The sequence below is a fragment of the Elgaria multicarinata genome, chromosome 7 (assembly GCF_023053635.1).
Source record: "Elgaria multicarinata webbii isolate HBS135686 ecotype San Diego chromosome 7, rElgMul1.1.pri, whole genome shotgun sequence".
In the NCBI taxonomy this organism is placed as follows: domain Eukaryota; kingdom Metazoa; phylum Chordata; class Lepidosauria; order Squamata; family Anguidae; genus Elgaria; species Elgaria multicarinata.
The window spans coordinates 112,793,659-112,820,123 of record NC_086177.1 but is presented as its reverse complement, the minus strand read 5'-3'; the positions used below and the strand labels follow the sequence as shown (position 1 = coordinate 112,820,123).

At 48.4% G+C, this 26,465-nt stretch overlaps 1 protein-coding gene across 2 annotated transcripts in view; it reads right to left on the bottom strand.

The window, feature by feature from the left end:
* RHPN1 (rhophilin Rho GTPase binding protein 1) overlaps positions 1-26,465 on the bottom strand; it is a 60,315-nt gene that overhangs the window by 11,519 nt on the left and 22,331 nt on the right. For both annotated transcript variants that reach the window (XM_063131206.1, XM_063131205.1), the window contains exons 4-12: positions 20,054-20,129; positions 18,869-18,946; positions 16,195-16,319; positions 14,146-14,312; positions 13,279-13,466; positions 11,462-11,618; positions 5,974-6,093; positions 2,374-2,568; positions 809-885 (exon numbers count right to left, since the gene is read on the bottom strand). In XM_063131206.1, the coding sequence (XP_062987276.1) occupies positions 809-885; positions 2,374-2,568; positions 5,974-6,093; positions 11,462-11,618; positions 13,279-13,466; positions 14,146-14,312; positions 16,195-16,319; positions 18,869-18,946; positions 20,054-20,129 (1,183 nt within the window). The remainder of the gene's footprint in view (positions 1-808; positions 886-2,373; positions 2,569-5,973; positions 6,094-11,461; positions 11,619-13,278; positions 13,467-14,145; positions 14,313-16,194; positions 16,320-18,868; positions 18,947-20,053; positions 20,130-26,465) is intronic.

The following is a 26,465-nucleotide window of genomic DNA, read 5'->3' as shown; positions in this document are numbered from 1 at the left end:
ACCAGCCATCGGCCAGGGATGAACGAGCAGGACATGGTGCAACAGCACCCTCCCAACCATGTTCCCCAGCAACTGGAGCACACAGGCTTACTGCCTCGAATACTGGAGATAGCACACAACCACCAGGGCTAGTAGCCATGGATACCCTTCGCCTCCAGGAAGTTATCCAACCCCCTTTTGAAGCCATCCAGATTGGTGGCCATCACTACATCTTGTGGAAGTGAGCTCCATAATTTAACTGCGCGCTGTGTGAAGAAACACTTCCTTTTATTTGGAAGCACTTCTTCACCCAGCGCCTGTCCGCCTAAAGAAGGGGCCGTAGCTCAGAGGCAGACCAGGTGCTTTGATGCAGAGGGGCCCAGGTGCAGTCTCTCCAATCGAAAGGATCAGGGGAACCAGCAATGGGGGAAGATCTTGAGTTTCCCGGGACCTTGGAGAGCTGTTTCCAACGCCAGTGCACAGGATGCTCTCTCAGGGCCGGCTGCAGGTTTTAGGGGGTCTTTGGGCAAGACCCCCCCTCCGTGCCCCCCTCCCTCGGTGACTCTACCTTCTGACCATCATTGTCACCAGCTGCTCTACACCAGCCAAGGTAGGGGGGTGAGTTCATCCCCAACGAATGTGTGTGCTTGTGCTGGGGATGGGATGGGGTGGGGTGGGTGGAGGGGCTGTTGTGTAGAAGCCGGGGTGGGTGCGGGGTCTGCTGGACTGGAGGACCCTACTAGTCTCTTTCACTCTATGCTTCTATGGCCGACAACCACTTCGCTGCTTGCACAAACACCTGGCAGCATCCAGGCCCCGTGGTACCTACCAGCCTGTGGAAGATGTCCGTGACCTTCACCTTGGAGAAATTGGGAGATTTGATTTCTGGTCTCTGATGTGTTTTCGCTGAAAGAAGAAAGAAAAGGGAAGGACCCAGCAGTTGGGAACTCTGTTTTAACGCGTCGGGGCAGTTTCTGGATCTGGATTCTCACATCCTGCAGCGCAGGCTTCAGGCGGACCCACGTCGGAACGGCAGGTGTGTGATCCGCGCTTCCTCACAGATACGGCATTGGACGGCAGGCACAGGATTCAGCAGCCTGATCATCTCGGCTCTCTTTCTTAGGGCAAGTCTCTAGCCCTGAAACTTGCCGAAATACCCTTGAAAGCGTGGGGATCTTGGCTGACGACATCTTAGCAGCCAACAGGGGAGCGTCAGCAGGGCTCCCCATGACCGGAAGGCAAAGCTTTCAGTGAACTGCTCCACCCCGTAACTCAGCTGAGCAGCATAAATGAAGCAAATTTGGGGCCTAATTTGAATATTCGATGCAGGTCACAGAGTTCGGTTTGCCCGCTACGAAATTCTTGTTTTTAAAAAAAGAGCTGAAAGAGCTCAGAGTCCTGGGTTCAACTCTCCTACAGATTTGTAATGGCTTTGAAGCCTTACACAGGTAGGAAAGGAATCATAAGAACATAAAAAGAGCCATGCTGGATCAGACCAAGGGTCTATCTAGTCCAGCACTCTGTTCACAAAGTGGCCCACCAGCTGTTGACCAGGGATGAACAAGGCAGGACATGGTGCAACAGCACCCTCCCGCCCATGTTCCCCAGCAACTGGTGCACACAGGCTTACTGCCTCGGATACTGGAGATAGCACACAACCATCAGGGCTAGTAGACATGGATAACCTTTGCCTCCAGGAATTTATCCAACCCCCTTTTGAAGCCATCCAAATGGGTGGCCATCACTATATCTTGTGGTAGTGAGTTCCAAGAGCCGTGCTGGATTAGACCAAGGGTCCATCTAGTCCAGCACTCTGTTCACACAGTGGCCCACCAGCTGTTGACCAGGGAACCACAAGGAGGACATGGGTGCAACAGCACCCTCCCACCCATGTTCCCCAGCAACTGGTGCACACAGGCTGACTGTGGCGAGCAGTCTGAACCCAAATTCTTTTCTGGATCAGATTTTAACCTGAGCTGGAGGGAGATTCCCCTCCTATCCCACTTCTTCCCTCCCAGCCTCTCTGACAGTGGTGGCCCTCTGGCAGGTGGGGGAGAAGGAAAGGAGGGGAGCCCCCAAACTGGCAAGTAGAATGGGAAGGGAGGGGGGATGTGGATAGCTAATTGGAGGATGCATAGGTGGGTTGGGAAGGACAGTTTTTGGGGGCTCATGAGGTTGGGACAGGCTGGATTCTGGTCGGCTCGGAAATAAGCTGAGCAAATACCCAATTTGGGGCGAGATGCAGACCAGCCTTTATTTCCAAGCCATAACTGACGTCAGCTAGGAAGAGCTCACCTATCGCTTAGCAGGGGAACATGGATCCCTTTGAAAAATACACGTACGAGAAGGAAGAGCCGAAGGGCAGGGCCCCATTCTGCCCCCCTGCTGACTTACGGTGGATGTCAGGGGCGTCTGCCGTCTCAAAGAAGTCTTCTTCGTGGTCGATCTCCGAGTACTTGCTGAGCGAACGCTTGTGGGCGAAGCAGAGGACCTCCTGGAGAATGTCCATCTTTCTCAAGATCTTGCACAGGCTATGGATCCTCATGGCCTCCTCGTGCCTCATGATGGCCTTTTTCAGGTGAGCCTTTCCTGCACAAACAGGTTATTGGAATAGTTAGTGGATCAAAGATGGCGGCTGTTGGCCACCCTTCACGCCTGGCTTATGAGCTGCTCAGTTTGGTTATTGTCAGCAATACAGTCATGCAGGGATTCCCCCCATTTTGGGTCAGTGGGATTTGCTTCCCCCCTTGTTATTGTTTAAAAAGATCATCAGGTTAACATTTGTTACACCTGTTGGGCCCTTAGTTTGTCAACTGAAGGAGCGACGTCAACTTAAAAAGTATTAAGAATCCACAGAACATCAATTAATAAAACGCAGATTGAAATAAGACAAGCCTTCAAAGGCTCGGTTCAGACAACACAATAACCCACGCTCAAGAGTTTAGTATGGGTTGTTGTTGAAACATTAGTTACTGTGTTGTTTCATCCCAGCTGCGCTAACAAGCTATGGTTCGTTAACCGCAAACAACCCATGAAGAGAGCTCATGATTTGTTGTTGGGTTGTGAACTGTGGTTTGTTAGTGGTTTGTTATTACAACTGAATTCAGACAAGATAACCCACGTTTCAACAACAACAACCCACACTCAAACCATACTCAACCCTTGAGTGTTGGTTATCATGTTGTCTGAACCCAGCCAAAGTCTTTTTCAAAAACTGAAAAAATGGAGCCACGTGAAACTGGGGTAAGGAAGCAAATTCCACAAATGTGGGGCCACTACTGAGAATACCCTGTGTTGAGAAAGCAGAGAGGATAACTGTTACTATCTCATTTTCACCCGGGGAGGCATCCATGGGAAAGTGTTTCCATCTGAGCAATTTAAAAGTTACCACAGCACTGAAAACACTACACTTTCCCTATTTATTTAGTTATTTCCAATTGTGTCCACAGCGTTTTGTATTGCAACATAAACCAACAAAAATAATCTCTGGTTCCCTGCCCCCAAAGTGCTTCCGATCAAAATTCTGAACCGGGGACGTGTGTGCATTTATACATGAACCTAAAAATGGCCACATTGCTGAAGGTAACAGCCTCCCAACGGGATCAGAGCCAAAATATAAACATGCGCGTTCAGGAATGACTTTACATTCTACAGATGTACGGATCCATCCATACAGAGAATACTGACCATTACAGGGCTCAATTCTTTGTATATCACAGCCTATCAGTGTGTGTGAACGTTTGTGCTTTGAGAATCTACTGGAAACTGGTGTTCATATTTCCTGAAACTCTTTATCTGCATCATAGAATGCTGTTTCCAGCAACCCCCACAGGCAGGAAGCTATGACTGGGTCCCCAGAGACAGACCCCTCAATATGGTTTCATTTCTGTCTTTTTAGTCTGCTTTAGCCAACACCACTGAACTCAAAACCTCATTTTAACAATGAGGACATTTTGGACAACGCCATGGATTCACGTAAATCAGGCCTTGCTGCCGAGGAATCGCCTCTGGGGGAAAGGGTCTCTTGTCATTTTCACATATCCATTAGCAATGCAAACTACTGGGTGTGTAAGATTATTTCTTCATTTGAAATTTTATTAAATAGGTGTAACATTGGGGTTATAAGAGTTTGTTGGCATAGCATAGAGAAAGAAGTTTGGGGGGGCATGGAATGGGTTTAAATGGGTGTACAAGTGATAGGGAAATACTTTAATATTAAATGGGCAAGTCGGCACACAGGCATAGAACACTGTATCAGGGTTTAGATAATTCAGTTTGGATAACGCTTGATAGAAAATGATTAGGAAATATGATTTGATATTGCTCAGAGATGTTACACATGAGAACTTGCAACTTGGTATTGCTCAAAAGACATTAGTCATATGAACTTGTGACTTATACCAACTGTATGTATTCCTTTTAAGGGAACTAGGTGAAGGGTCCAGGGTAAAGGACAGGTGAGGTTGTGGTTGGAAAAATCCCCGTGTACATAAGTAAAGTAGACAAGCTGACCGCACGAAAAGCAGAAGTAATGTCCGTCTTTGACCTCAGAAAGGATAGAGCTTTCTGGGAAGAGGATGGTCTAAATTATAGAATCATAGAATCATAGAACAGCAGAGTTGGAAGGGACCCACAAGGCCATCGAGCCCAACCCCCTGCTCAATGCAGGGATCCACCCTAAAGCATCCCTGACAGAGGGTTGTCCAGCTGCCTCTTGAAGGCCTCTAGTGTGGGAGAGCCCACAACCTCCCCAGGCAACTGGTTCCATTGTCGTACTGCTCTAACAGTCAGGAAGTTTTTCCTGATGTCCAGCTGGAATCTGGCTTCCTTTAACTTGAGCCCGTTCTTGCAATACTCTGCACCACCAGCATCGACAGTGGGAACGAGGCGGGTGGAAAGCCCAGCTGGCCCCTTACTAGAGATGTGAAGGCCCAGAAAAAGCCCAGAAAAATTTGGAAAAAAACTGTTTTTTCCCCAAAGCCTTTTTTGTTTTGTTTTTCCAAAAAATTGGAAAAATGGAAAAAAAATGAAGAAAAAACGGATTACGGGATGTTTTATTTTAGCATGATGAATAAAATATTTAAGTCAAGTTGTTCAGATAGTTACTTCTCCAAATGATTTCTAAAAACTGTACAGTATCGGATTATTACAATGTCTGCGCACCAAGGACAAGCATTGAGCAGGGGGTTGGACTCGATGGCCTTGTAGGCCCCTTCCAATTCTGCTATTCTATGATTCTATAATTCTAAGTTCTTGGTTGCAAACTGAGACTACAACTCTCAAATGCAAGAGCAAGATGCATTTCTGCCTCTAGGGGGCAGCACTGCCATGGAAGCAGAGACTGAAATGGATACTGACAGCTATAGGTCAGAAAAAGAGTCTGATTAAATTTCATGCATATTCATTGAATCTTGGTGTCCCCATCCGTCCCCCATTTTTCACACTTCTTTTTATGGGAATGGGGGCTTTATGTCTTGATAGTGGAGGACTAGCAGAGACATAAATAATTTTCTTTGTTAATAATGTTGGTGGTTTCTTCAGTTGTGGTTTTTTAAAATTGTTTTTTTGCCTGCTCCTCATAAACTGGCAGAACCAAAGAGGCTCAGATGTTCCTAACAGTTCGGGAACTTGTAGCTCCATTTGTTACCCCCTTTTGTGAACCGCCCAGAGAGCTCCGGCTATTGGGCAGTATAGAAATGTAATAAATAAATAAATAAATAAAAAGTTTAAAAAGTAAATTAAATTTGTATTAATTGTTTGAATACACTACTTTTAGTATACCAAAAGTAATAATTTTATGCCAAACCAACTTGGACATAATTACATTTTATGTTCCTAAAGTAACAAAGTGACTTTCAATCTGTAAAAAGTGCTAATATTGCATTATTTCCATTTTCCCGAAAATTTCCGTTTCCCCCCCAAAAAAAACGGAAAAAACCCGGGTTTTTTCCATGGCTTCAAAATTTCCCGAAATTTTACATCTCTACCCCTTACCCAGTCGCCTCCGCTCTTCCTGGTCCTGCAAGAGCAGCCGAAGGGCCGGCCCCTCCGGTGTGACGGTGTGGAACTGGAGGACAGCCTTCTCGTGCTCGGCAAGGTCTGCATCAGAGGCAGCTGCGGGAAACACACCGGGCAGAGGCTTAGTTGGGAGGAAGGGGTGGAGGGTCAGCAGACCGATGAGACAAAGGCCGCGCTGCCCTCCTTGGGAAGGACGGACCTTTTCCCAGGGCAGAAGAAGCGCTAACAGGGCCGGAAGGGGCAGCCGTGGGGGGTTAATGTCTCTTTGGTGGGGCCAGGGACAAGGGGAAGCCTTGCCCCACATCTTTCAGCATATCAATTGGCGATGCTCAGCTGAATAGGTGAAAAGGACAGCGTCTAAAGGCACTTTTGCCTGCGGTCGGTCATCGGCAGATCGAAGAAACATAGATTAGTAAAGTTGGAAGGGGCCTCTAAGGCCATCAAGTCCAACCCCCTGCTCAATGCAGGAATCCACCCTAAAGCATCCCTGACAGAGGGTTGTCCAGCTGCCTCTTGAAGGCCTCTAGTGTGGGAGAGCCCACCACCTCCCTGGGTAACTGATTCCATTGTCGTACTGCTCTAACAGTCAGGAAGTTTTTCCTGATGTCCAGCTGGAATCTGGCTTCCTTTAACTTGAGCCCATTATTCCGTGTCCTGCACTCTGGGAGGATCGAGAAGAGATCCTGGCCCTCCTCTGTGGGACAACCTTTTAAGTCTTTGAAGAGTGCTATCATGTCTCCCCTCCATCTTCTCTTCTCCAGGCTAAACATGCCCAGTTCTTTCACAGTCTCTCCTCACAGGTCTTTGTTTCCAGAGCCCTGATCATAGAATCATAGAAACATAGAATAGTAGAGTTGGAAGGGGCCTATAAGGCCATCGAGTCCAACCCCCCGCTCAATGCAAAGGGCTGTCCTCTCGCTGCTGCCTTTACCAGCTGGGCTGTGGGCCCTTCTCCTCCCCACAGGGACCAGTGGAGTTCACTGCCCTGAGAGGGAAAGCAGTGGGACCATCTGACTGGGGTCCCCTGAGCCTTCCCTGCCAGAAGCTGGCAGTCTCCATCCAGGGCCCAGAAGGCTCTGGCCCCACAAGTAGAGGCTGGTAGCACCCAAGTCAGTGGGGCAGAAAATCCACTCCGGGTTTCAGTCAGAACTCTAAAGGAGCTCTCCAAGGAGAGCTCCTTTAGAGTTCTGAGTGAAACCTGGAGCGGATTCACCGCCCCACTGACATCGGAGCCACCAACCTCTACTGGGCCCCACCATTTTAGATGAATAACTTCCCGCTGCATTACAGCCATTTCGAGGACAATTCTCTATTTCTGAGCAGCCCGACCAGGCCTGTTTCCACACTGTGAGCCACCCGTTTCCATCAAAGCCGGTTGTTAAAAGGACTGTCCAACTGTCCGAATCGGTGCCTGTGATTTCATTGTTTCTCTTTCTTTTCTCCAAACCTTTCCCCCCTCCTTTTGTGCAGAGCCTCCATAGGGCAGCAAACCCCACAGGGCAGAAACTGCCTTGCTTCTATTAACCGGTCAGCTGCTCTGGGACCCTTTCTGACTGAAGAGTGGAGCACAGACGCTTCAAAAAACCCCACTAATTAACAAACCACAGCTGTTTCGCACACGAAGGCCGCCGTTTGATGACGGAGCGCTGAAACTTAATTTCTGCAGGCCACCCCAAGAGTTTGGGCTGTGGGGCGGAATAGAAATATAATGAAATGAAATGAAAGCTTGTGTTAGTATTCCTGCCAACCATTCCTTTCCCATTTCCCCTTTTGTCCATCCATTTCCCTCCTTTGAAGGCTTAGCAGGAACGGCTCTGGGGCTTAAGAGAGGCATCTAGCTCGACTAGATGGACGGCTGGTTTCATTGATTGATTTGGGGCATATTTCTGTGTTGGGTCAGTGCTTCATAGAATCATAGAATCGTAAAGTTGAAAGGGGCCTCTAAGGCCATCTAGACCAACGCCCTGCTCATTTGCAGGAATCTACCCTAAAGCATCCCTGACAGATGGCTGTCCAGCTGCCTCTTGAATGCCTCTAGTGTGGGAGAGCCCACAACCTCCCTAAGTAACTGATTCCCTTGTCGCAGGAAGTTTTTCTTGATGTCCAGCTGGAATCTGGCTTCCTTTAACTTGAGCCCGTTATTCCGTGTACATGCTCCAGCTTGTCTGCGTCCTTCTTGAATTGTGGAGCCCATAACTGGACACAATACTCTAGATGAGGCCTAACCAGGGCCGAATAGAGAGGAACCAGTACCTCACGTGATTTGGAAGCTATACTTCTATTAATGCAGCCCAAAATAGCATTTCCCTTTCTTGCAGCCATATCGCACTGTTGGCTCATATTCAGCTTGCGATCTACAACAATTCCAAGATCCTTCTCGTTTGTAGTATTGCTGAGCCAAGTATCCCCCATCTTGTAACTGTGCATTTGGTTTCTATTTCCTAAATGTAGAACTTGGCATTTATCCCTATTAAATTTCATTCTGTTGTTTTCAGCCCAGCACTCCAGCCTATCAAGATCACTTTGAAGTTTGTTTCTGTCTTCCAGGGTATTAGCTATCCCACCCAATTTTGTGTCATCTGCAAATCTGATCAGCGTTCCCTGCACCTCCTCATCCAAATCATTAATAAAAATGTTGAAGAGCACTGGGCCCAGGACTGAGCCCTGCGGTACCCCACTCGTTGCCTCTCCCCAGTTTGAGAAGGTTCCATTGATAAGTACTCTTTGAGTCCGATTCTGTAGCCAACTGTGAATCAGGGGTCTGGAAACAAAGCCCTATGAAGAGAGACTGAAAGAACTGGGCATGTTTAACTTGGAGAAGAGAAGATTGAGGGGAGACATGATAGCACCCTTCAAATACTTAAAAGGTTGTCACACAGAGGAGGGTCAGGATCTCTTCTTGATCCTCCCAGAGTGCAGGACACGGAATAACAGGCTCAAGTTAAAGGAAGCCAGATTCCAGCTGGACATCAGGAAAAACTTTCTGACTGTTAGAGCAGTACGACAAGGGAATCAGTTACCTAGGGAGGTTGTGGGCTCTCCCACACTCGAGGCCTTCAAGAGGCAGCTGGACAACCATCTGTCTGGGATGCTTTAGGGTGGATTCCTGCATTGAGCAGGGGGTTGGACTCGATGGCCTTGTAGGCCCCTTCCAACTCTGCTATTCTATGATTCTATTTTTTAAAAAAGGAAGTTCCTAGTCCTTATGACTGGTGAGATGAACTTGGCCTTGTTCTGGGCAGCGCTTGGTGCCCAGGAGCCAGAGTGCAAAATTTCCCTTGGGCTGGCGAAGGGGTAATCCTGCAGTGCTCCTTGCATAGCTACTATTCCTGCCTGCCTTCCTGCGCAGGAACTTCCTTGCCTTGGGGGCTTAGAGACGTGGCTTCTGGCAGAAAACCGAAGCTTGGGGAAAGGAGACTGAGGGTCCTCTTCAGTCTCTAAATTTCAAGTGAGGGGTAAAAGAATTCGTTGGGGCTCTCCTACCAAATGTTAACAGAGCATGCAATCCCAAAACAAGAGGCACATAAGATTGCTATCCAAAGGGTGTCCAGATTTCGCCGAATCTGTCTGAGAGCTTAGCAATAGCCCAAACACCGAGGGTTACATGACTGAGCCCTTGGGAGACGGAAACAGACAGGCACGCTCCCCCCAGACATGGAATCAATCCTGGATGTATTTATTATCATTCACTGGCCAAAGCCCCGCGTAATCTTCTTACGTTCGGATGAAGTTCAGGATTACAGCTACCCTAAAGCGGCAGGAGGCCAGCCTGAGCAATTCAGGAAGGGCTCCTGCTTTCCAGAGAGTGGCAGAGGCTCAGCTGATGAGCGGCCCAACGTCTCCCCTTCCCTGAGCCACGCTCACTGGTCTGACTTCTGACCTGCTCCGAAAACAACACCTTGGCCAGAGTCGCCGCTGGCATCAGGCCGGCACCATGGGACTTGGATGTCTCAGCACATACCAGCTTTTATTTATTTCTTGGCAGGGGTGACGGCGGGTTACTCCCTGGCACAAACAGTTTGTTAACAGACCACTGAGCCAGCCAGAGGCCTTCTGCTCTGAAATGGGCCTAAATGTTCAGAGGAAGCAAACCAAGCTTGTGTTAAGACCCGGGTTTAGATTCGAACTTCCAAATTTACTCCAAATGTACGCAGATACATAGAAAGGTCCCTTATACTAGGAATCTGTTTGTCTGTCTAGTCCAGGGCTGTCAGTCAAGGCAGCGTCTTCCTGGAGTTTCCCATCACTGACTTGAGCCTTTGAAATGGAGACGCCGGGGATCAAACTTGGGGGCTTCTGCATGCAAAGATGGCCTGCCTTCCCCAGACGATGGGTCTTCTTCAGTCCCACCTCAGGCAGCCACGCCCCTTGCATGAAGTGGAAGAAGCGCCATGAATGCCACCCTGAGCTATACGATGGCCTGAAAATGACCAGAGCAACAGCTTCATAAAGGAGCTTCTCATTACACACGCGATAAGTTAGCCTATGAAAGTGCCGTACGCCGAGTCACACCCTGGATCCCTTTGGCCCAGGACTCTCTCCCTTGACTGGTAGCAAAGGGTTGTCCCAATCCTACCTGTAACCCTTTCCCACTCGAGGTGACTGACTCTGGGATAGTAAGCTGGCACTGCTGTCAAGCTGCAGCCGCCTTCTGTCCTTATAAAGAAACGGAACTGTGTAGATGAAGCCGCAGGTCCATGGACCAGATACAGCACATCTTCTTCCAGAGGCCCCAAGCAGCAGCACTTTGGAGGAAAGTGTTTTCCCCTGACAAGGAGAGTGGGCAGGGCCTGGGAAGGAAATGGCTGAATGATTCAGACCTGCTTATGTCTGTGGCTTGCCCTCCTTGCTTCTGTGGCTTGCCCTCCTTACTTGTGTGGCTTGCCCTCCTTACTTGTGTGGCTTGCCCTCCTTACTTCTGATTAGGCACGCAGAAGCTAGCCCTGTTTGCTTCTGAATATGCTTAAAATCGGGAAGAACCCCATTTTGGCTCAACCCACCCTGCTTTTAGCCACCACCGCTGACGGAATGCCACTCCTGAGATCTTTCCCGGATTGGAACTCAGCCCCTGGATGGAAAAGATTCCCTGCCCGAGGTCTAGATCCTCAGACTGGCACCCTTATATGGTACAACAACTCACTGGGTGAATGCAAATGTAATGGACTAATGAATGCATCCATCGGACGAAAGCCAGGCAGTTAAATCAACTAAAAGCTCTCTCATTGGGTAGATGGTTCTACTGTGCACCCACAGGACAGCAGAGGCCACTGGGAAATGGGAGGAGCTAGCAAGGCACGCCCAATGCATTTAAAGTGGTAGGATGAGGGGAGACAGCAGCTGCCAGCCAGTATTAGTTGGGTGGGGGCTCTACAGAAGCCACAGGTGGAGACGCAACAATTTAGCAGAGCAGGGAGAGGCAGAGGGAATCGTTGGGAGTCCGGAGGGTTGGACCCGAGATACTCACCTGGGCAGTCACAAAGAGCACTGGCGGCGTAGTAGTGCGAGAGGGCCTTGAAGTGCTCGGATTTGACGTGCACCATGGTGGTCCACGAGAAAGGGACGTAGTCCTTCACATGGGGTTGGGTCATGGTCTGATACACCAAAGAGTAGACCTCTTCCACCTGGAAAGGTAGATAGACGCAAGTTGGCGACGGCAGACGCGGCAGAAGGCAAGCTGGGAAGCCGCCCCCAGCCGCCCTCCGAACGCAGGTGTGGAAGGAGGCAAGGCATAGAAAAACCACCTCTGAACAACCGGCCAGGCCAACATCCTGGCTGAGCGTCAGCCATGTTTCGGGGCGAGGCAGTGCGTTGCTCCTTTTACCAGGCCTCTAATGCACTGGGGCAGAACGTCTTCCAACCCCAGAGCCCAGTTCTGTTTTGGAGCAGAGTCAAGGGAGACAGGCTGTTCCACCAAGGGTGAGCTATTCCACCTGCTCCCCTCCCCCCACCCAACCTGGAGACTTTAAAAGCAAGGCTGGAGCTCAAAGTTTGGGAGGTGCTGCTTCAGGGGGAGAAATATTCCAACCAAGTTATTTCCCCCCCCCCATCTGCTCAGTTTTGCTGTGAACTTGTATTTAGTATACTTTCGAATATTATTGTGATATTGCGGGTTGCATATTGGAAATATTGCTGTAGTTTTAATTTTTGTAACCCGCCCAGAGAGCTTCAGCTATAAAAATGCAATAAATGGAATGAAATGAAATGATGGGACCACATTCCAGTGCTGGGAGGGACTGAAGGCCAAAGGAGGCGGACCAAAGGCAGGGAGGCAGTAAGCATGTGTACCCCAGTTGCTGGGGAACATGGGTGGGAGGGTGCTGTTGCACCATGTCCTGCCTTGCTGGTCCCTGGCCGACGGCTGGTTGGCCGCCGTGTGAACAGAGTGCTGGACTAGATGGACCCTTGGTCTGATCCAGCATCAGGGCTCTTCAGATGTTCTTATGTTAAGCTTTAAGCTCTGACTACCAGTTATATAAGAGATAGAAGAGGAATTTCAACCTTTTAGAATTAAGAAAAAACTACAAAAAAGCCAGGAATCCAACGAGTAACTGGCGGTTATGTTACGTTATGGCCGGCGAGATCACATTACGCCAGTCCTTTTACAACTTCATTGGCTGCCAGCCCAGGTCCGGGCCCGTTTCAAAGTGCTGGCATTGACATTTAAAGCCCTAAACGGTTTGGGGCCGGGTTATTTGAAGGAACGCCTCCTCCCATATGTACCTGCCCGGACCCTAAGGTCATCCTCAGGGGCCCTTCTCCGTGAGCCCCTGCCAAAGGAAGTGAGGCAGGTGGCTACCAGAAGGAGGGCTTTCTCCGCTGTGGCACCCCGGTTGTGGAACGAGCTCCCCAGAGAGGTCCGCCTGGCGCCTACACTGTACTGCTTTTGTCGCCAGCTGAAGACCTTTTTATTCTCTCAGTATTTTAACACTTAATTTTAACTTGAATTTGAACTTTGCTGTTTTAACTTTGTATTTTAATTTTATATCAATTTTGCTGCGTGGTTTTTTCCTGGTTGTGCTTGTTATACTGTATTTTGTACTTGTGCTTTTAACCTGTTGGTTGTTTTACTATGGTTTTAATTTTTGTGAACCACCCAGAGAGCTTCGGCTATTGGGCAGTATACAAATGTAATAAATAAATAAATAAATAAATAAATTATGGGATATGGTGGGTGGCCTTCTAGTGAAAGCTGTCAGGCTGAACCGGGACCCCAGGCCTGTGATTCTGTACGGCTGATTCAATGCCGTCTCCCACCCGAATGCATGCGCAAGGATGCCGTACCCTGGCTGCTTCCTGAGCGAGCTGCAGACAGGTGAGGAAGTCACTCTGGGCTCGGAGGAGGAGGACCTTCTCGAAGACGCATTCCTGCACCTGGGCAATCATCAGCCGCACCAGCATGTTCAAGGAGGCGGTGCTCATGTCCAGGCTGGGGGCGTTGGAGAAGTTCTCCTTCAAGTAGTTAAAGGCTCCTGCACAAAGAGCAAAGTTACTGGCATGAGATCGCCCCAGCAGGGCTGGATCAATCACTCCCCTAAGTCCGCAACAGAGCACGGCCCCAGCAATGGCCGAAGGACCTCCGAGTGCCCTCAACGCCTGCGATATTCCTGCAGCTCCAAATGTGGACCGATTCCTCTTGGTATGAGTCAGGGGAAGCCTCGAACATTTCTCCATAGAATCATAGAATAGCAGAGTTGGAAGGGGCCTACAAGGCCATCGAGTCCAACCCCCTGCTCAATGCAGGAATCCACCTCAAAGCATACCTGACAGATGCTTGTCCAGCTGCCTCTTGAAGGCCTCAAGTGTGGGAGAGCCCACAACCTCCCTGTGTCATGGGTCCCATTGTCATGCTGCTCTAACAGTCAGGAAGCTTTTCCTGATGTCCAGCTGGAATCTGGCTTCCTGTAACTTGAGCCCGTTATTCCGTGTCCTGCACTCTGGGATGATCGAGAAGAGATCCTGGCCCTCCTCTGTGTGACAATCTTCTCTTCTCCAGGCTAAACATGCCCAGTTCTTCCAGTCTCTCTTCATAGGGCTTTGTTTCCAGACCCCTGATCATCCTCTTTGCCCTCCTCTGAACACCCTCCAGCTTGTCTGCATCCAGGTGCAGGCAAATTTAAAATGCAAGAACCCAAGGGACGATTGACCTACCGGATGCCCTCTGGAAAGCTTCGATGGCACAGTCCACACCTTGTAAGGTGGTACGGTCCTGACGAGCCCCGATCTGGGTGTGCAGAGCCCCGATATTGAAAAGCACGCTGCCCTTTTCGAAAGCCAAGGCCCGCTGGTGAGAGGGGACGCCTGTTAGGGAGTCATACCTGGAGGAGGGGAGGTCAGAAACAAAAGCCCTGCTCAAAGTTACAGAAAACTTTAAAGGGAGGTTTAGGGGTGGGGGGATTTGGGAGAAAAGAAGAAGTCGAATTAGCTCGGCCTGAACTATCAAAACCAAGCTTGCTTCTGTACTGTAGGCTCAGAAATCATCTTCCAAAACAGCCCTGTGTTTACATGGAATTCAAAATTCTGCAGCCATCAGCAACGATTGATGCAGATGGTGTCTGCTGTCATTTTCTGGTACCACCTTGGAAAGAACATTGCTGCACCTTCTAGTAGCTGCCAACAGGAAGGACTGAGGCAGGGGGAGAGGGCTGGGATGTTTAGGGTGCAACCCTACGCATGTTCACACAGGGAGAAAAGTCCTGCGGCTCTCGGCATTCCCTGGCCAGCCATGCACCCTTTAGTGTTACAGCTGCACAGATTCGTCTGGGGCAGGGGCAGGCAGCAGGCAGCCCCCACTACAGATGTGAAGGCCCGGAAAAAAACTGGAAAAATTCGGGGGAAAACGGTTTCCCCCCGTATTTTTCCAAAGCCTTTTTTGGGTCCCCCCCCCAAATTAGAAAAATTGAGGAAAAATGAAGAAAAAATGGATTACAGGATGTTTTATTTTAGCATGATGAATAAAATGTTTAAGACAAGGTGTTCAGATATTTACTTCTCCAAATGATTTCTAAAAACTGTACAGTATCAGATTATTACAACGTCTGTGCACCGAGGACAAGCAAGTCCTAGGTTGCAAACTGAGACTACAACTCTCAAATGCAAGAGCAAGATGCATTTCTGCCTCTAGGGGGCAGCACTGCCATGGAAGCAGAGACTGAAACTGATACTGACAGCTATAGGTCAGAAAATGAGTCTGATTAAATTTCAGGCATATGCATTGAATCTTGGTGTGTGTCCCCCACCCATTTTTCTCAGTTCTTTTTATGGGAATGGGGGCTTTATGTCTTGACGCTGGAGGACTAGCGGAGACATAAATAATTTTCTTCGTTACTAATGTTGGTGGTTTCTTCCGCTGTTGTTTTTTAAAATTGTTTTTTGCCTGCTCCTCATAAACTGGCAGAACCAAAGATGTTCCTTACAGTTCAGGAGTTCCTAACAGTTCAGGAGCTTGTAGCTCCATTTGTTACCCAAAAAAAGGGGGGAAAGGAAAAAAGTAAATTAAATTTGTATTAATTGTTTGAGTACACTATACTTTTAATATACCAAATGCAATAATTTTATGCCAGACCAACTTGGACATAATTGCATTTTATGTTCCTAAAGTAACAAAGTGACTTTCAATCTGTAAAAAGTACTAATATTGCATTATTTCCATTTTTCCAAAAATTTCCGTTTCCCCCTGAAAAAAAACACATGGTTCCCCCCCCCCCACAAGGCTTCAAAATTTCCAGAAATTTTACATCTCTAGCCCCCACCACTAAATTCACCAGAAGTGGTAAAAAAAATGGCATCCATAGCATCACAACACTCAGTTTTAGCTTGTTTGCAAGCTAAATTTGACGGATTTGGCTCAGTTTATCCCTCTCAGGGTTCTAGGGCAATTTGCTACCAAATCTGGATTTTAAAAAAGAAAAAGAAATTTGAGGAGGAGCGCTCGCTGCTTGCAGGGAGGAGGGAATGGCCCATGACCCTCTTGTAACTGCTCATCCCTGATCTGTTGGAATCACAGCACGGACTGCTACAGTCATCCAGTGGGGAAAACGGAACTAAAGAACTGTACCCACATATTTCATTAGCTGGGGAGGATCTCTTTCCAGCCCAGACACTCCTGTTCCCAAGACACTCGCTAAAGGCCATTTGGGATGGCCATACGAGGCCTGTTGCCATCGGTGGAATACCCGAGATCAAAACATGCCCACTGACCAGTGGAAGAAGAGGCCCAGGTTCTTATTGGTAGGGAAGAAACGGTTGTCCAGGAAGTAGAGCTGGCTGTAATACTCCATCAGCAGTTCGAGGCCAGCTTCGTTCCGACTCGGGGTCCGCATGGCCTGTTTGGAAGCGGAAGAAAGGTGGCACAGAGAGAGACAGACAGACAATGTGATCCAAAGCCCATCTGCACTCAAAACATGCTTTTTTCTCCACGTGTCCTGAGCGGGAGGAACGCTGGGGCTTGGATCTCACCGTTCCAGGTTCAAATCCCTGCTTGGCTATGCGACTCGCTGGATCTTTCAGCCTGTCCTACCCTACAGGGTGGTCAGAGGGGCAAATAGGGCAACTACGTCTATGCGTCTTTGAACTCCTTGGAATGCGACACATATGTACATAATAATATTGGTGGGGGGGGGAGGCCCATGTCTCAGTGGCAGAGCTCCTGCTTTGCATATGCAGAAGGTTCTAGATTCAAACTCCAGGTGGAGTAGATGATATTGACCTACGTGCAACAAGAATCTGACCTGGTCTAAGGCTGCTTCCTATGTGCCGTGCAATAAATAATCAAGACATAATCAAGACATAAATCCTCTCCACATTGGCTGTCTGGATAAGACATCCCTACTAGATCACCATGTATATAATAACAATACAGTGCTGTTACTTTGATACTACTTAGAACCTGGCTTCAGATATCTATGCTCTGGTAACCTCCAAGTTAGATTACTGCAATGCGTTCTACGTGGGGCTGCCTTTGAAGACGGTTTGGAAGCTGCAGCTTGGGCAAAATGCGGCAGCCAGATTAATAATGAGGACCAGGAGGTTTGAACATATAAGAATGATTCTGGCCTGCTTGCATTGGCTGCCTGCATGTTTCCAAGCCTGATTCAAAGTGCTGGTTTTAACCTATAAAGCCTTACACGGCTTGGGACCACAATACCTGACGGAACGCCTCTCCCGACATGAACCTACACATACACTACAAGGGAAAGGGCCTTTTCAGTGTTGGCCCTCCAATTTTGGAATGATCTCCCCAGCGAGGCTCACCTGGTGCCAACATGGTTATCTTACCGGCGCCAGGTCAAGATTTTTCTCTTCTCCCATGCATTTAACAGCATATGCTGAGTTTTTAACTGACCCCAGAATAGTTGTTTTAAATGGATATTGATGTTTTTACGCTTTCGATGGTTTTCAATTTTTGTATATTTATTTTTAATGTTCACTGTTTTTAACCTTTGTAAACCACCCAGAGAACGCCTCTCCCGACATGAACCTACCCGTACACTGCGCTCAACATCTAAGGTCCTCCTCTGGGTGCCTACTCCGAGGGAAGCACGGAGGATGGCAACAAGGGACAGGGCCTTTTCAGTGGTGGCCCCCGAATTATGGAATGATCTCCCTGACGAGGCTCGCCTGGTGCCAACATTGAACCGCCCAGAGAGTTTCGGCTATTGGGCGGTATAAAAATGTAATAAATAAATAAATAAATATCTTTTCGGCGCTACGTCAAGGCTTTTCTCTTCTCCCAGGCATTTAACAGCATATGTTGAGTTTTTTTAACAGACCCCTGGATAGCTGGTATGTAGTCTGTTTTTACGCTTTTACATTTTGTATATTAGTTTTTAAATGTTCAGTGTTTTTAATCTTTGTAAACTGCCCAGAGAGCTTTGGCTATGGGGCAATATATAAATGTAAATAATAATAATGTGCTTCCCACACATAAAATCATAGAATAGCAGAGTTGGAAGGGGCCTACAAGGCCATCGAGTCCAACCCCCTGCTCAATGCAGGAATCCACCCTAAAGCATCCCTGACAGATAGTCGTCCAGCTGCCCCTTGAAGGCCTCTAGTGTGGGAGAGCCCACAACCTCCCTAGGTCACTGGTTCCATTGTCGTACTGCTCTAACAGCCAGGAAGTTTTTCCTGATGTCCAGCTGGAATCTGGCTTCCTTTAACTTGAGCCCGTTCTTCCGTGTCCTGCACTCTGGGAGGATCGAGAAGAGATCTCGGCCCTCCTCTGTGTGACAACCTTTTAAGTATTTGAAGAGTGCTCTCATGTCTCCCCTCAATCTTCTCTTCTCCTGGCTAAACATGCCCAGTTCTTTCAGTCTCTCTTCATAGGGCTTTGTTTCCAGACCCCTGATCATCCTGGTTGCCCTCCTCTGAACACGCTCCAGCTTGTCTGCGTCCTTCTTGAATTGTGGAGCCCAGAACTGGACGCAATACTCTAGATGAGGCCTAACCAGGGCCAAATAGAGAGGAACCAGTACCTCACGTGATTTGGAAGCTATACTTCTATTAATGCAGCCCAAAATAGCATTTGGGCTGCATTAAGTTCAAAATAGCATCAAGTTCTAATCTGGACAGCAACCCTGTAAGGTAGGCCTGTGTTATTATTCCCATGTTGTGGCAAGCCAAAGGCTGAGAGGGCAGCTCGCCAAAGGCGTCCTGGCAGGGAAGAGGTTTGGACCATGGGGGCGTCCTGATACGTAGCTCCGTCTCTTAGCCATTATGCTTCAACAGGCATTCAGAGATGAAACGCTGGTGGGACTTTGCAGCCTGATCAAGTCCCCCCGAGAGCACGCACACACAGAACACCAAGAAGGGGGTGGAAACATGGCAATTGTTCATGACACCTGTAACGAGGAACAAGGGAAGAGCCACACACCTGCCGCAGCTCCACCAGGTTTTGGATCTCCGTCTCGAACAAGGCACCATCCTCACCGTAGTGGTCCCAGATCATCTCCTGGGAGTGGGGAAAGGAACACTGCTTTCTTCTGCTTTTCACTGTTTCTATTTTAGGGGTTTAGTGCATTGTACACAGCGCAGACAACTCGGGTTTCTTGGGCGGTATAACTCATTAAGAAATAAATAAACGTAAGGACGTGAGAACAAAAGAAGAGCCAAACTGGATCAGAGGAAGGGCCCAGAGTGGTCAACCAGCCGTCGGCCAGGGACCCACAAAGCAGGACAAGGTGCAACAGCACCCTCCCACCCATGTTCCCCAGCAACTGGTGCACACAGGCTTATTCCTCTGATTCTGGAAGTAGCACATAGCCATCAGGGCTAGTAGCCATGGATAGCCTTCTCCTCCAGGAATTTATCCAGCCCCCTTTTAAAGCCATCCAAACTGGTGGCCATCACCACATCTTGTGGCAGCGAGTTCCACAGTTTAACATAGAAGTTGGTCTCCCGTTTGCTGATTTTCCTCCCCCCACCCCATCCCACTTCCAATTTCTACGTCATCCAAGCCCCTGGGAAGCTGGCGTGCTTAGGAACAGTTAACCCTTCAATCAGAGGCACGACTCACTGCTTGCTGACTCGCTTCCCATGGGAGCCAACCAGATGCCTCAATGGAGCCCAAAAGCAGGGCAGAAAGGAACCCCCCCCAAAAAACCCTGCCACTCACACCCCTGTAGCTCCTCTGCGACTGGCACACGAGCAGGACACTTCGCCTGGACACAGAGGTTCTGTCAAGCAGCCTCCTGCGACCAGGCGCCCACCAGAGGAGTTGGATCTCCCGCCCATCATCCCCAGCCAGCCTGATGGGTGTTGTAGTCCAACACCTCTGGAGGGTGCCCGGGTGAGGGAGGCTGCCACCAGGTTTTCACGGGGAACGGCCATCGAGACAACTCTCCTCCAGTCACCCCAGGCATCCCGTGTACCCCAAGCGCGAGCGCCCGTGTGCAGGAGCAAGCCCCCCTCTCTTCAGGGCCTCTCGTGAAAGTGTCGCTGCGCTGCCAAGCGTGAGCACAGCTTGGCCCCCACCCCTCCGTGCCTCTGAGTGGCCCAAAGCCACCTCTGGGAAGGTGGGATCAGGACGCGGCTCCACGCAGCCAGGAGGCTCCTTTACCTTCAACGGCGGCGCCCAGTCCAGCTCCTTGGTCTCCTTTAGCCCCAGCGGGATCATGGGGACGCTGATGGAGTCGCTAGAAGAGAGGAACAGACCAAAGGTTGGTGGCAGCGTTTCCACTTCCAGTCCTTATTCCACAGGAATCTCTGGCCATATGACGACGCACGTCCATGCTTTAGGAGTCTTTAAAAATGCATTGTGCTCAGTTTAAATCATACCCTGGCTTTTCTGGACTCCTCCCCTGCCTGCCCATGGGAACGCCACAATACCTGACGGAACGCCTCTCCCGACACAAACCTACCCGCACACTATGCTCAACATCTAAGGTCCTCATCAGGGTGCCTACTCCGAGGGAAGCGCGGAGGATGGCAACAAGGGAGAGGGCCTTTTCGGTGGTGGCCCCTCAATTACGGAATGATCTCCCCAACGAAGCTCGCCTGGCGCCAACATTGTTATCTTTTCGGCACCAGGTCAAGACTTTTCTCTTCTCCCAATCATTTAACAGCATATGTTGAGCTTTCTAACTGACCCAGAATAGTTGTTTTAAATGGATATTGTATTTAATCTGTTTTGATGGTTTTAAATTTTGTATATCCGTTTTTAATGTTCAGTGTTTTAATCTCTGAAGACCGCCCAGAGATCTTCAGCTATGGGGTGGTATATAAATGATGATGATGATTATCTCCCCCTCTCTGAGGACAAGTTCCCAACCTTGGAGAGGGAGCTGGTGTGGTTTATTTATTTATTTATTTATTACATTTTTATACCGCCCAATAGCCGAAGCTCTCTGGGCGGTTCATTAAAACCATTGTTTTTCCTCCTAAACTTTCTCCTCACCTCTCATTCTCTCTTACTGTCAACGATGTCACGCTTACTCCGGTCAAGGAAACTCATCGCCTTGGCTTTATATTTGATTCCTCGCTCTCCTTTATTCCTCATATCGAGGCAGTAGCTAAATCTTGTCGTTTCTTCCTGTATAATATTGCCAGGATTCGACCATTTTTGTCTGTCTCTTCTGCCAAGACTCTCGTTCACGCACTGGTTATCTCTCGGTTGGACTACTGCAACCTCCTCCTCTCTGGCCTCCCCTCATCTCACATCCGTCCGCTGGTCTCTGTCCACCACTCTGCCGCTAAGATCATCTTCCTGGCCCGCCGCTCTGACCATGTCACTCCGCTTCTGAAATCTCTTCATTGGCTCCCAATTCATTCCAGAATCCAATATAAACTTCTCCTGTTGACCTTCAAAGCTTTTCACGGTCTAGCTCCTGCCTATCTCTCCTCTCTCATCTCACACTATTGCCCCGCTCGTGCTCTTCGCTCCTCTGATGCCATGCTTCTTGCCTGCCCAAGGGTCTCTACTTCCCTTGCTCGGCTTCGCCCATTTTCCTCTGCTGCCCCTCATGCCTGGAATGCTCTTCCAGAACACCTGAGAACTACCAACTCAATCACAGCTTTTAAAACACAGCTAAAAACTTTTCTTTTCCCTATAGCTTTTAAACTTTGAGTTTGTTCTGACTCTATACTGTTAGCTTCACCCTTCCCGGTGCCTGTTTACACTTCCCTGTCCCTGTTTGCATTCTCTTTCCCTCCTTAGTGTTTACTACAACTTTATTAGATTGTAAGCCTATGCGGCAGGGTCTTGCTATTTACTGTGTTATCTGTACAGCACCATGTACATCGATGGTGCTATATAAATAAATAATAATAATAATTAAGAACGTAATAAAACAACAATCTAAAACCCCAAATACAAAATACAATATAAAAAGCACAACCAGGATAAAACCTCACAGTAGAAATTGATATAGGATTAAAATACAGAATTAAAACAGCAAAGTTTAAACTTAGGTGTTAAAATACTGAGAGAATAAAAAGGTCTTCAGCTGGCGATGAAAAGAATACAGTGTAGGCGCCAGGCGGACCTCTCTGGGGAGCTCGTTCCACAGCTGGGGTGCCACAGCGGAGAAGGCCCTCCTCCTAGTAGCCACCTGCCTCCGTACCTGCTGTGACGAGTCTCTTCAGGCTGGACTACAGCTCTCATCAACCACAGCAGCTTGACCCATGTCTATGCTGTCTGGGAATGGTGACAATTATGGCCCAACAATGCCTATCAGACTCTCTTCTACTCACTGTCTGCATCCATGGAAGAACAAAGTACACTTGCAAAAGAGAGTCTCTGCTCCTGGTGTCTCCTGCAGGCTATGCGGGCTAGGGTTGATGGGAATTGTAGTCCAACCCATGGAAAAGGTGCCAGGTGTAGGAAAGGCTGAATGAGAAAATGCCATGTGCTTTGTGAGAAATCGCACAAAGAAAGTGAGAAAAGAAAACTGCATTTTAGGAACATAAGGAGAGCCATGCTGGATCAGACCTTGCGTCTCCCAAGAGGAGGAGAAACGTCCTAAGAGGAGTTTCCGATTTAAGCAGAGGAGGAATCAAGACGGGGGAAGGAAAGGCGTTTCGGAGGGGGAGGAAAGAGAGAGAAAAGCCTAAGAGGAAAGTTCTAGAGAGGGAAAGCGCCTTCCAGCAGCCAGTAAGTACATCAGGGCGGAAATATTGTTAGAACGATACTGCCGGCCCTCCCCCGCAAAAGGCTGAGGAATTAGCCCTGATCTCTCGGCGTGCAATGTAGGCCCTGGGACGAGGCATTTGGTTCTGCTGACCCGGTTAGTTTGCAATCTTCCTTCCCCACTAAGAAGGATGCAAGCCAGCAGTTCTTCTGCTGCCTTAAAGTATGACAGAGAGAACAGAGTATAACTAATTCACACGGTGTGTGTTGACTTGTGGGACTCTAGGGATGCCCGAGTTGCGGCTTAGTGTGCCATCTTATAAAGGACAGGAGCTTCTCTGTGCTTCGGTGGGGGAGGGATACGCTGGAGGGTGATCTTCGGGATTACTTATCAACAGTGCATTTAACATCAGGAAAAACTTCCTGACTGTTAGAGCAGTACAACAATGGAACCAGTTACCTGGGGAGGTTGTGGGCTCTCCCACACTAGAGGCCTTCAAGAGGCAGCTGGACAACCATCTGTCAGGGATGCTTTTGGGTGGATTCCTGCATTGAGCAGGGGGTTGGACTTGATGGCCTTTGTAGGACCCTTCCAACACTGCTATTCTATGATGCTATGATGTATTTTAATAGTCTTCTATAGGGATGCTTTCGGGTGGATTCCTGCATTGAGCAGGGGGTTGGACCTGATGGCCTCGTAGGTCCCTTCCAACTCTACTATTCTATGATTCTATGATTCTATGAAATGCACCTCGTGACAATGTGTTCCTCTTTATTTAGCCTTCCTAAGCTGAAACACAAAGTTAGGAGGTATTTTACTACCCGCAAGCCACATTCAAATGTGTATTGGGGTAGTAATATAAAGATCTGTGAGTGGCTACAAAAGAACGAAAGTTAGTGATGCTTTTCTATAGCATGAGACTTTTTAAAAATATTTTGTGTTGTACCCTGCCTCGATCCAAACGGAGAGGCAGGTAACAAATAAATATACCATATTTCTTCGATTCTAAAACGCACTTTTCCCCCCATATAAACATCTCTAAAACCGGGGTGCGTCTTAGAATCGCGGGTGCGCTTATTATTTCTTAGACTCAAAGCTTTTTTTCTGTTGGTGGTGCTGAAATTAGTGTGCGTCTTACAATCGATGGCATCTTAGAATCGAAGAAATACGGGTATTATTACTGAGATTGCAATCCTATGCACGTTTAGACAGAAAAAAAGTCCTGCAGCTCCCAGCATGTCTGAGCTGGCATGGCTGACTGGGGTATGTAGGACAATGTTTAACCAGCCAGGCCAAAGCTCCTTTTGGAGTCAGTTAAAAGTCAACACATGCTGTTAAATGCCTGGGAGAAAAGGAAAGTCTTAAATTGGCGCCGAAAAAGAGAACAACGTTGGCGCCAGGCGGGCTTCATCAGGGAGATCGTTTCATAATTGGGGGGGCCACCACAGAAAAGTCATTGTAGGACTTCTGTCTGTCTGAACATGCATAGAGGATTGTGCCCTAAAATGCACTGGGCACACTTGGTGATGGGAGGTGTGGGGGGTGAGAACGGGGTATGATCCTATTGAAACAAATGGGCTTGCGCAGGAGAAATTCGCCCCTGGGTAGCGGGCCCTGTGTACTCCGTTCCACAAGAGGATGCTCCCTTCTTCCTCAAGCAAGGCTAGCGCAGGTGAGGTGGGGGGCTGGGGGGGCCAGATGTGGTCGAAACACTGGGTCGCGACATGGGTTCCCTTGGGCCACTTCCTACTTCTCAGTCTACTCTGTTTCACAGGGTTTTTGCGAGGGGAGCAGGAAGCTGTGTAGAACGATGGGGTAAAATGTCATTAGTTATTATAATTAACAACCACTAAAGCAACAGGGCATTAGCTCTAGTTAGTACTGTAGTCCCAAAAGGTTGGGAAAGGCCGTAATCCCGGCATTGTTTTGGCATTGTTCCTTTTTATTGCTGCAGCTGAATGGGTGGGATACAAATTTAATGAACGCATGTACGGAAAATACTCAGAAAAGGCAGCCAACGCAGGAGTGGGCTAGCGGGAGACCTTCCCGCATACAGAGACACGTGCGCTCCTGTGGCAGATCATCAATAAAGACGTCCGTGCCAACGCAGAGGCGCCCCATCCTCAACTCAGGAGGGCAGCTATTTCGAGCTGAAAAGTCTGACGCAGCACTGGAGGGATTTCCATCCCTTTCCGCAAGGATAAAAAGATGAGCTGCGTTGAGACATCACACGGGGTCAGCTCACTGGCGGGATCAGCCCCTTAAGAAGACGAAGCTGGGGCAGTAATTCTTTCAACACAATTATGATGCTTAAAAAAAGCACAAGCCAGCAAAGAAGTCAAGAAGCAGGGAACGCTTATCAAATTTGCAGATGACACAAAATTGGGTGGGATAGCTAATACCCTGGAAGACAGAAACAAACTTCAAGGTGATCTTGATAGGCTGGAGTGCTGGGCTGAAAACAACAGAATGAAATTTAAGAGGGATAAATGCCAAGTTCTACACCTAGGAAATAGAAACCAAATGCACAGTTACAATATGGGGGATACTTGGCTCAGCAATACTATAAACGAGAAGAATCTTGGAATTGTTGTAGATCGCAAGCTGACTATGAGCCAACAGTGTGATGTAGCTGCTAAAAAAGGAAATGCTATTTTGGACTGCATTAATAGAAGTATAGCTTCCAAATGGTGCGAGGTACTGGTTCCCCTCTATTCAGCACTGGTTAGGCCTCATCTTGAGTACTGCGTCCACCACACTTCAAGAAGGATGCAAACAAGCTGGAGTGTGTTCAGAGGAGGGCAACCAGGATGATCAGGGGTCTGGAAACAAAGCCCTATGAAGAGAGACTGAAAGAACTGGGCATATTTAGCCTGGAGAAGAGAAGATGGAGGGGAGACATGAGAGCACTCTTCAAATACTTCAAAGGTTGTCACAAAGAGGAGGGCCAAGATCTCTTCTCGATCCTCCCAGAGTGCAGGACACGGAATAACGGGCTCAAGTTAAAGGAAGCCAGATTCCAGCTGAACATCAGGAAAACGTTCCTGACTGTTAGAGCAGTACGGCAATGGAATCAGTTACCTAGGGAGGTGGTGGCCTTGATTTCTTTTGGACCTTGCATTCCTTCCGTTACCCTAGACATATTCTAACCTATACATTACAGAATACATATACAATTTGTACCAGGCGACCATATAAACAGCTACCGTGATAACTTTGATGGATGGCGTGTTCCCTTTTCCTAGAGAAACACAGTGACCTACTAATGAGCACAGATAGTCCAGCAAGAGGAAATGGCTCAAACACCCTGCAAGATCTCGTTTGCGCAGGCAGGGATGGCAATCCCAGGAAAAACAAAATATCTGCTGAAACCTTCACTGTGCGGAATCATAGAATCATAGAATAGCAAGAGTTGGAAGGGACCTACAAGGCCATCAAGCATCCCTGACAGGTGGTTGTCCAGCTGCCTCTTGAAGGCCTCTAGTGTGGGAGAGCCCACAACCTCCCTAGGTCACTGATTCCATTGTTGAACTGCTCTAACAGTCAGGAAGTTTTTCCTGATGTCCAGCTGGCTTCCTTTAACTTGAGCCCTTTATCCCGTGTCCTGCACCCTGGGAGGATTGAGAAGAGATCTTGGCAAATAAGCTTCCTCCATCCCACAACTATTTCAGTAAACCACCTGTGGGGCTCTTTCCTCCCATAGGTTTTTAAAGGCTGTGGTTTTCAAGTTTAACATCTGGAGAACCCTTTAGCTCTTAGGGAGTTTTTCAGGAGCTCCCCAAGGAATAAATTAGTGATGGCAGACACACTGTCCTCGAAGACTGGTTTGCACATGACAACTCAGAGGATAGGTTGTTGTTGAATCATGGGTTGTCGTTGAATCATGGGTTGTCATTGAATCAT